Genomic DNA, 11,074 nt, shown 5'->3' with positions numbered 1-11,074 from the left:
TGTAATTGTGTAAATGTCATTAGAAAGAGGGAAGCGGAACTTTGCAGTTAATGTCAGATTACCAAAGTGCCACTGGGAGTACATTGTCGTGTGCGTTGTCGCACCATATGGAAATGGGGTCCGCCGCAGATCAATTAAATGAACGGTTGAGATTCGAACGAGTGATTCTGTTTGGGCGTTAACAAATTCTGACAAACTAACAACGTGTTTAATGAAGGGTAGCACCGTCACCGGTCACCGGTCACCGGGGCAGTAACGTGATTGCCACGTGGATCATTGGGCCCTCATATTAATATTTTTTACATGCATTGTTCTTTAATAATATTTTTTACGTATTTCAGATCAAAAGAAGCATTTGTCGGTTGTTTTGAGATTTACTCATGGATTTAACTTCGTAAATGGACAATTTCCATAATGGAGCTTCAAAACTTGAACATTGGTTCACACTATTGTTCTGCAATTATTTTTTTATATCAACTTAGATGACTTATTTTTCCCTCGTAGTCAATTACACTACTCAGTTAAGCATAAATAATTGAAAAGCAAAGCGGAATATATTAAAGGAAATGTTAGCAGACTTGTTTTAATATGTTTAAGATGTTATTGTGAAATGTGAATTAATCTGTTATTGGTACGATATGTGATGAGACGTTTAGATTATTTGACTGTCTTAGACTTTGTTTTTACTTAATTTTTAAAGAGATAATTATAATTATTATTAAAAAATATTATTTACATATTAAAATTAAGTATTAAATCAGTCACTAATAAATATATTATTTAATTTATTTTTAATATATATTTCTTATTAATAACTTAATGTATATCTAACATGGTTGTATATTACAATATTGAAGAGTCACAACTCAAATAGGTGCAAATCATATATAAAATAACAACTTAAAATACAAACGAAACCAACAGCTGAGTAAATGTTATTCTCTTTCATCTTGTAGCAGCAGCAGCATAGCATTTACTTCCAAAGTCTGATGAAGCAGTTTAATTTGCACTTTTAATCTTGTTTGACAGCTTCAATGTTTATCTTAACTATAACAAATCCTTTGTCACAACCAAAAGCAACCCTGCACCAAGTAATGATCAATGTGATTATAAGTTAGCAACAAAATGTAAGAAATCAGAAATTTTTCTGAAAGGAAATTAAAAGTTTGAGGTAATTACCTTGATGATCCTTTTTTGTATCCAATACTCCATATTCTCTCAAGATCAAAATTCAAGGTGGTTTGAAGCCTGAAAATTAATGACAACAATTAAAAATGTTAAAAATATATCTATATTATAAGATTAGAGAAAATGAGACCTCAAGTAGATGTACCTGTATGTGACATTATCCCATATTTTGACAGTAGAATCCTCTGAAGCTGTTAATATGATAGGAAGCTCAGGATGAGAGCACACTGCTGTGACATTGTTTCCATGTCCTTCAAGTGTTTGTACACAGTTTTTAGAATGATAATCCCACACTTTTGCAGTGAAATCATCAGAACCACTTATAAGATATTCTTTATCATTGCTTATGAAGTAATCAGCACAATTCACTCCTTTCAAGTGTCCCTCCAGGGTCAAAATTGGAGCAGAGGAATCAACACTCCAAATCTACAAATGAAGACACAATGGAATCAAAGTGTTAACCACTAATGAGTTGATTAGAGTAATACAAAAACATTTTCTTGTCTTTATATCTGTATTATTCTCTAACCAGGTTTGTATTTTTAATAGGTTTAATTACTGTGTAGGTCCCTATAGTTTCGCGAAATTTTTAATTAGGTTTCTATACTTGTTTTCCTTTTAATTGAGTCCTTGCACCAAAATTTTTTCTTAATTCGGTTCCTACACTTTTTTTTTCTTTTATTTAGGTCCCTATATCAATTTTTTTTAATTGGGTCCCTATAAAATTAAGCCAATTACTACTAAGAAGGACTTAATTGAAAAAAAAAATTAGTGTAGGGATTCAATTAAAAAGAAAAAAAGTATAGGGACCTAATTAAAAACTTCACGAAACTATAGGGACCAAGAGTAATTAAACCTTTTTAATATCTCTGTATTTTTATTTTGATTTGATCAGAGAACTAATAATTATCAAAAATACTATTTATAAACCAAAATCAGTCACTAATGTATTTATATATAAATACATGTGTGGTTTAATTTATTTTTAATATGTGTTTGTATTCCAACATGTATTTTATACTGGTAACTGATTTTGGTAGCTGATTTTGGTGAACACGTAACATACTCGAATAATTATACCTTTAAAGTCCCATCAAGGGATGCAGTAGCAAAGGTAGATGGATCCTTGGGGTTAAATGCTACACTCATCACATAATGTGAGTGTCCTTGAAAGGTTTTAAGACAAGCCCAACCCTTCTTCCAATCCCACAATTTTAGAACATTGTCATCAGAAGCTGACACAACATATGGCAGGAAAGGGTGCACAGCCAAACTCCTAATGTAATCTGTATGTTCCTCAAATTCTGAAATCTTTTGGCCTGTCTCATAACTGCAGACTCGAATATACTTGTCGTCGGACGCAGCAATAACCCAATTTTCGCGAGCAATGAACTTGGCAGATCTTACTGCAAGCATTAAGAGATGGTGAAATACAGAACAAGACATCTAGGGAAGGATGCAGAAGATTATGATCTTATTAGACAAATGCTGAATTGTGACAGTTACCTGGTGATTCACTAAGCTTGAATGACTTCTCTTCAGTCTGTCATAGCATCAAAACAAAGGTTAATCCAATAATAATGCAATCTTCTTAATAGTTTTTATTAACTAGGTTAAAGTATATTTTTTTTGTTCTTGAAAGTTGTTAAAAAATTTTAAATACTTTTAAGTTTTATTTTGTTTTAATTTTGTCTTAAAAATTTTCGATTTGCATTAAATATATTATTGACAGTATACAGATTAAAAACTGTTGGAAAAAAAATTAAAACAAAATAAAACTTAGAGATAATTTTAAAACTTTTGACAAACTTCAAAAACAAAAAATATATTCTACCATGTTAACTATCATTCTTCTTATGCCTAAACTTCACAATTCAAAAAACAAAAATGCTATTTATACACCAAAATCAGCCACTAAAAGTAATTAAGTGTATAAATACATGTGTGGTTTAATTTATCTTTAATGTGTATTTATATTCCAACATATATTTTATACTGGTGGTTGATTTTGATGTATATGTAACATAATTCTTAAAAAAAATGTTTACCTTTGTCTGATAGTTCCATATAGAAATAGATCCTGAATACAAACCCACTAGAACCCTGCATGAATTAAACACCAGATGTGTGATAAACTTGTAACTGATGAAAGAAAACTTGATAACTTAGGAATTCCCTCATCTCAAATATGCAGGAATTCACTTGAAAATTTGCAAAGAAAATAATTAAATAAATCATTTTTTGTGTGTCATTACTCATTACCATGGCTCAGTTGGATGTAGATCAACGGATTTCACTCTTTCAGAATTCTGAACAAATTCATGCTGATCCAGAAGAAATTATGAACGGGAAATATGTTAGAAAAAATAAAAAATGTGTATTAAAGAACAGAATCGAATAGAAAGAATGAAAAGTAGAAAGAAAAAGAATAACATAGAAAATTAGAAAGTAACAATACCTCAAAATCAAGAGAGAGATTCTGCTCCTACAAAATCAAATCACGAGAACATTAGCACAAGTTAACACATTACGTCGTCGTTAAGCTAATGCATATATGCATGACCATATAATTGAGAAATGGTGGAAACTTAGCTGGAGTGGATTTCAGGTGAAGTTGATAACTGAGAGCCGTTAGATGATTTGACTAAATTTTCATCTAACGGCTCTCAGCAAGTCGAATGCACCTGAGTTTTCACCTTGAGAAATACGTAAACTTATTTGGGCAATTTATAAAATTTTTACGTGGATTATTTATTTATTTATCGTAAAAGAAGCTTGGAATTTGGCATGAAAAAATTATATATTTTATAGGTCATAAAATATGAAATTAAGTAGAGTAAAAGATGCACTTGATCATTTTAACTTCATATAACTTATTATTATTATTATTATTATTATTATTATTAAGAGAATGCAGAATAAAGTAATTAATTAAAAACAGAGAGGGAAAATGAAATAACCCACCATATTATGCAGGTGGTGGCACTAAAAATTCAATTAAGATGTTTATGTTTCTTGAAGTTGAAGTTGCAATTGTAGATAGGAGTAGTAATGAGTGGATGGTGTTTGTTACGTTAACATATATAGTAAAGGATGCTTTGCAATTAAGAAATGGAACAATTCGTTTTCTAAATTCATATATTTTGCGCGTTAGATTGAGCTTCCGATTTTGATATCCTTCTTCTTAGATTTGGCTTACTAGCTAGCTACAATACAAAGAGTTATATGTGGCCGCCACGATATGGGTCAATATTCCATCATTTTTGGTCTATTATCATCATCATCTTCAACTAGTCAATATCTTAATAGTTAATCTTCCTTAAACATTCAACATTTCCAACATACTTGGTAACATAATGTATAACTCATGTAGAATAAGCATTCAGCAAAAACAAGTATTGATGAGTTAATAAACTGAGGAATTAACCCAATCGATTTATACTAAATAGAGTAAACAGATAAATAAATTTTTTAGAATTTACATTTTGAATAGATTCATCTCTAAAAAAATTAATAAAGTTTTTTAAGATAATAAATATGAACATATTATCTTTAAATTAATCCTATAATTAGGATAAAAAAACTTAATTTAAACTAATTTGACTATGTTTGTTATCTTAAAAAATTTTATTAATATTCTTTTAGAAACTAATATATCTAAAATATAAATACTCATAAATTTATTTGTCATTTTATTCTACTAAATAATAAAAAAATCTTTTGATATATTATCATATCTAGCTGTGACTAAGGGTGAACGCAGATCGAATCGAATTGGATATGGCCAAAATTTCAATTTGGTCCGCACTAAAATCATCGGATTGGATCAGATCCAATATCCGCAGTTTTTAAAGGTAGATCCGATTCGATCCGATCCGCAATATCGGATATATCCGCAAAACACAAAAATATTTTTAAAAGCTTATTTTTATTAAAAAATATCAATAAAATTCATTTTTTTATTCTTTTAAATATATTTACTCTTAAAATAATATTAAACATACTTTTCTTAAATAATAAATTAAAATAGTACAATATATATGATAATTATTTGTTGAAATAAAACATGAAAAGAATATTTAGTTATTTATTTCTTTATTTTTGCGAATATGCAGATAGCAACACAAAATTTGCAATCTGATCCGATTAGTGTGCGGATTCAATTCGATACAATCTAAAAGCTTTGCAGATCAAATCTATATCTACAATTTTTAAATCAAATTCAGATAACACCACAAATATACGAATTACATTCGATTCATGAACATCCTAGGTATGACTTGTGAGTTGTGAGAGAGAAAGATTGCAAATCATGTTCATCAATCACGCAAACAGTAAGAGCAATTGACCAAAAAAATGCATTACACGTTTTAAATTAATTAGGTAAATACTAAATAGGCACTGAGAATAGTGGGCTTGTGGCTAAGTACGTAACATGAAAAGATGGGATAAGATTGGATAAAGTGGTAGCGGGCCAAGTTGACCTTATTGGCCCATAATAAGGGACAGTGTGTTGGACAAAATGCTCTCTAGGGACCCAAATCAGATACACCATTTAATCCTTTCAGCATTTAATTTGTTTTGACTTTTTAAAAATTAAATCTCCATAAAATCTTCATTGACAAAGTTGATCCTAAGTTAATGTAGTTCTAAAAAAATCCTTGTTCCGAAATTTCTGGAGAAATTTCTTATAATTTAAATTATATATTAAAAAAATAAATGAAGGTTTTCCATGTTATAAAATAAATAAACCAAAAATAAATAAATATAAAATAAAAAATATAAATAAAAGACTTTAATATTAATATTCATAATATTATTAGCTTAATATAATAAAAATTATTCATATATATGTATTAATATATGTTGCAAGAGAGAGGAGAGTTTTATATATTATTATTATGTGTCTTATCTCAGATTATACTATTTTATTTATACACTCATAATGGATATTCTTTTCAATCTCTATGAAATACAATTTCTCTTGATAATATAAGTCTCTCAACCTTAAAAAATTTAGCTGTCTATGGACATCTATATCACAACTGTTCATACCCTGGCCCAATGATAAGGGCCCAGGTCCAACTAAAAGGCCTAATCCAATAGATTAAGCCTAACTAAGCGCCGACCTTCACATACAAAGTCGGTGTTCATCACGACCTGCTCTAAAGAAGTCGGACATGAGATTAGCTAGCAGATAAGCACTCATTCAAATGAGTAACCGCCCCTGAAATCTCTCTAACCGCTTCACAAAGCCATATCTTAACCTCCCTAAGATAAGGGACGGTTATCATCCTAAAGATACAGCACTACTCCAACGGTGGTTATTGGCTCACCACTATAAGTACACTGACACTCCTCAGGTATCTCTAAGCCCAATACTCTCTAGACCTGCTCACACCCTTGCTAACTTAGGCATCAGAGTGTCTTTGCAGGTACCACCCCCCCCCCATTCACTTGTGAACACACGTCGGAAGGAGGCTCTAGCGTGCAAACCAGCTCGGAGTCTACCATCCTTAGACGATTGGGCTAACTAGCGCTATCCACTCAGTCCATCTCCGGTTACCCACCGTAACATTGGCGCCGTTGCCGGGGACCCGAGAGATCATCCATTAATGGCGGATAGATCCCACGAAGAAGTCCATGCGGAAACAGATTCCGAAGAAGAGAATCTGGACGCAGGTAATAACAATGCGAACTTAACCCTCCATCAAGAGGTTAATGATCAGCCGAGAGAAGGCACCTCCGGGGTAAAAAAACCCGAAGGCAAACCCCTCAGACGAGCGAGAATCGGAAAAGGGCGGACCATCCCACGTAACTGAACTGATGGGGTTAGTCCACAGCCGCCTGGAGCAGTTAGAACAAGAGCGGGAGAAACAAAAGGAGACAGAGAAGTACCTAAGAGAGGAGATGGAACGGCGAAAAGAGTTAGAAAGGAAACTCTCAAAGTTGGAATCCTCCCTCAAGAGTCACAATTCCCGCGACGACCAAGAAGAGTCACTCTTAGGTGAAGAGGATCCTTTCAGCGAGGACATAATGAGGGCAAAAGTTCCGAGAAACTTCAAAAGCCCTGATATGGACCTCTATGATGGAACCACGGATCCAAAGCACCACCTAAGCAACTTTAAAAGTCGGATGTACCTAGCGGATGCTTCCGACGCCACACGATGCAAAGCTTTCCCGACCACTTTATCAAAAGCAGCAATGAAGTGGTTCGACAGCCTTCCCCCACGATCGATCACTAGCTTTGAAGACCTCTCAAGGAAGTTTTTAATGAGGTTCTCAATTCAGAAAGACAAGGTGAAACATGCACCGAGCCTCCTGGGAGTAAAACAGGAGGTCGGAGAATCTTTGCGAGCCTATATGGAAAGATTCAACAAAGCATGTTTGGAGATCCAAGACCTGCCCACAAAGGCAGTCATAATGGGGCTAGTCAATGGGCTCAGAGAAGGTCCTTTCTCACAGTCCATATCCAAAAGGCACCCCGTTTCTCTAAGTGATGTACAAGAGAGAGCCGAAAAGTACATCAACATGGAAGAAAACGCCAAGTTAAGAGACCTGAGCGGACGACCTGGACCCCCTCCCTCGACAAAGGAGAGGGAAAGGGAGACCAAGAAAAGAGAAGAGCTCGGTCTCGAAAGGCCAAGGAAATATCACTCTTATACTCCACTGAAAGTTTCTATAGTGGATGTATACAGAGAGATTTGCAACACTGAAAGACTGCCACCCCCCAGACCTATTAAAAATAAAAAAGGGGGGAGCCGCAGCGACTACTGTGAGTACCATAAAATATATGGTCACTCCACCAACGACTGTTACGACCTTAAGAATGTGATAGAAAAGCTGGCTAGAGAAGGTCGGCTTGATAGATATCTCATAGAAAGGTCGGACGGCCACGGAAAGAGGAAGCGAGATGATATGGACAGAAGAGACCCACCACCGCAGACCCCAGAAAGACATATCCATATGATCTCAGGGGGATTCGCAGGAGGGGGACTCACCAAATCCTCTCGCAAAAGACATCTCAAAAGAGTCTACCAGGTCGGGGAAGAGTCACCCGACCTCCTTACAATTTCATTCACAAAAGAAGATGGGCAAGGAATAATCCCTGGACACGATGATCCAGTGGTAATAACTATGATCCTAGCAAACGCCCATCTCCACAGAACCCTAGTAGACCAAGGAAGCTCGGCGGACATTCTCTTCAAGCCTGCTTTCGACAAGCTAGGGTTAGATGAGAAAGAATTAAGGGCCTACCCCGACACCCTGTATGGATTAGGGGACACACCAATAAAACCACTGGGATTTTTGCCCCTCCACACCACTTTTGGAAAAGGGGAAAAATCAAAGACTCTGAGTATAGACTTCATAGTCATCGATGTGGGGTCAGCTTATAATGCTCTAATCGGCAGAGCCACCCTCAATTGACTCGGAGCAGTGGTATCTACCCCTCACCTCTGCATGAAATTTCCGACCTCAGCGGGAATAGCAACGGTAAGGGGAGATCAAAAGCTAGCAAGAAAGTGTTACAATGAAAGCCTAAACCTAAGAGGAAAGGGCAGAGAAGTTAACACAATAGAACTCGGCGGTGCGAAGGCCAAAGAAGAGCTACGACCACAACCGGGAGGAAAAACCGAGGAGATACAGGTTGGTGAAGAGGAAGGGAAAAACACTCACATAGGAGCCAACCTAGGGGAAACTCTAAAACAAGGGTTGACTAAGCTCCTAAGAGATAATTCCGACCTCTTCGCCTGGAAGGCCTCCGACATGCCCGGGATTGACCCCGAGCTCATGTCCCACAAGCTCTCGGTTTATCCAGGATCCCGACCTGTACAACAAAGAAGACGCAAGCTCGGCCCAGAACGAGCCCTAATAGTAGAAGAGCAAGTACAGGCGCTCCTGGAAGCTGGTTTTATTAGATAGGTCAAGTACCCAACATGGCTAGCCAATGTAGTGCTAGTCAAAAAACAGAATGGTAAATGGAGAATGTGCGTCGACTATACCGACCTAAATAAGGCATGTCCTAAGGACCCTTATCCCCTACCAAGTATTGATACCCTAGTGGACTCCAGCTCGGGGTATCAATACTTATCATTCATGGACGCCTACTCGGGATATAATCAAATTCCGATGTATGGGCCCGACCAGGAGAAAACATCATTCATCACACCCCGAGCCAACTACTGCTACGTGGTCATGCCATTCGGATTAAAGAATGCAGGAGCCACATATCAAAGGTTGATGAACAAAGTGTTTTCCTCCCACTTGGGGACCCTGATGGAAGTATATGTCGACGACATGCTAGTAAAAACCCAGAAAGAAGTCGACCTTTTATCCGATCTCTCACAAGTCTTCGACACCATAAGGCTGCATGGGATGAGACTAAATCCGGCAAAATGCGCCTTCGCGGTGGAGGCAGGAAAATTTCTAGGATTTATGCTAACACAAAGAGGGATTGAGGCCAATCCCGACAAATGTAAAGCCATCCTAGAAATGAAAAGCCCGACCTGTTTGAGAGAAGTCCAACAGCTCAACGGCCGACTTGCGGCCCTCTCCAGATTCTTGGCAGGATCGGCACTAAAATCCCTTCCACTATTCTCCTTATTAAGAAAGGGATGCCAATTCGAATGGACTCCGGAATGCGAGGAGGCGTTCCAAGAGTTCAAAAAGTTTCTAAGCCAACCTCCTATCTTAACCCGACCAGTACCAGGGAAAGACCTCGTTTTGTACTTGTCCGTAGCAAACAGGGCTGTCTCGTCAGCCCTGATAAAAGAAGACGAGGTCGGACAGCACCCGGTCTATTTCATCAGTAAGGTACTACAAGGCCCTGAACTAAGGTACCACAAACTTGAAAAGTTTGCCTACTCCTTAGTGATAGCCTCACGAAGGCTACGACCTTACTTTCAGGCTCACACAATAAGAGTCCGCACAAACCAACCCATGAAGCAAATCCTCCAAAAGACGGATGTTGCAGGGAGAATGGTTCAATGGGCAATAGAGCTCTCCGAATTCGATCTAAAATATGAAACTCGGACAGCAATTAAAGCTCAATGTCTCGCCGACTTCGTAGCAGAATACGCAGGGGACCAAGAGGAAAAGCCGACTACATGGGAACTCTATATAGACGGATCCTCCAACAAAACGGGAAGCGGCGCAGGCATAATATTGGTCGATGAAAGAGGAACCCAGATAGAGGTTTCTCTAAAATTTGAATTTCCAGCCTCAAATAATCAGGCAGAATATGAAGCCTTGATTGCTGGGCTAAAATTAGCAGAAGAAGTCGGTGCTACAAAGGTGATGATATACAGCGACTCGCAGGTGGTGACCTCCCAAATAAGTGGAGAATATCAGGCAAAGGACCCTAATATGAAGAGGTACTTGGAAAAAACTTTGGAGCACCTTGGGCGCTTTGCAGAAACCGAGGTAAAACACATAACTCGGGATCTGAACAGCAGAGCAGATGCCCTATCCAAGTTAGCAAGCACCAAACCAGGAGGGAATAATAGAAGCCTGATCCAAGAAACCCTCCAGGAACCCTCAGTAATAAAAGATAAGCAAGAAGTGCTTGAGGTAGTCGGTTGAAACCTTGGATGGATGAATCCCTTAGTCGAATACTTGAAATTCGACATCCTCCCTAAGGAGGAAAAGGAAGCCAAAAGAATCCGAAGGGAAGCACAGCATTACACTTTGGTGAAGAATGTCCTTTACCGAAGAGGGATATCAACACCATTGTTAAAATGCGTACCGACCTCAAGAACCACCGAGATGTTGGAGGAAGTACATAGCGGGATCTGCGGAAATCATCTCGGAGCAAGGTCACTAGCCAGAAAAGTTATCCGAGCTGGATTCTACTGGCCGACCTTGCAGAAAGATGCCACAGAATTTG

At 37.1% G+C, this 11,074-nt stretch overlaps 1 protein-coding gene across 2 annotated transcripts; it reads right to left on the bottom strand.

The window, feature by feature from the left end:
• Positions 1–871: 871 nt before the first annotated feature.
• LOC130940982 (coatomer subunit beta'-1-like) lies at positions 872–4,353 on the bottom strand. 2 transcript variants are annotated; one of them, XM_057869304.1, is made up of 9 exons: positions 4,153–4,353; positions 3,647–3,673; positions 3,451–3,512; positions 3,237–3,291; positions 2,695–2,731; positions 2,269–2,594; positions 1,334–1,614; positions 1,180–1,248; positions 872–1,082 (listed from the first exon to the last, which is right to left on the bottom strand). In XM_057869304.1, the coding sequence occupies exons 1-9, from the start codon at positions 4,153–4,155 to the stop codon at positions 1,013–1,015; spliced, it is 930 nt and encodes a 309-aa protein (XP_057725287.1). In that variant the 5' UTR covers positions 4,156–4,353; the 3' UTR covers positions 872–1,012. The 2 variants fall into 2 exon arrangements, with proteins under 2 accessions (XP_057725287.1, XP_057725288.1); XM_057869305.1 differs by having other exon boundaries at positions 3,647–3,667; positions 4,153–4,344.
• Positions 4,354–11,074: the final 6,721 nt, after the last annotated feature.

This window comes from Arachis stenosperma, chromosome 7 (assembly GCF_014773155.1).
Source record: "Arachis stenosperma cultivar V10309 chromosome 7, arast.V10309.gnm1.PFL2, whole genome shotgun sequence".
Taxonomy (NCBI): Eukaryota; Viridiplantae; Streptophyta; class Magnoliopsida; order Fabales; family Fabaceae; genus Arachis; species Arachis stenosperma.
The sequence above is the reverse complement of the archived record's forward strand: the minus strand, read 5'-3'. Positions and strand labels throughout refer to the sequence as shown.

Excerpts from the sequence above, each read along its gene's own strand:
- LOC130940982 (XM_057869304.1), bottom strand. Across the intron at positions 3,292-3,450 it reads CTACATCCAACTGAGCCATG|GGTTCTAGTGGGTTTGTATT; the intron begins GTAATGAGTAAT and ends TAATTCATGCAG. Across the intron at positions 2,595-2,694 it reads CAAGCTTAGTGAATCACCAG|TAAGATCTGCCAAGTTCATT; the intron begins GTAACTGTCACA and ends TAATGCTTGCAG.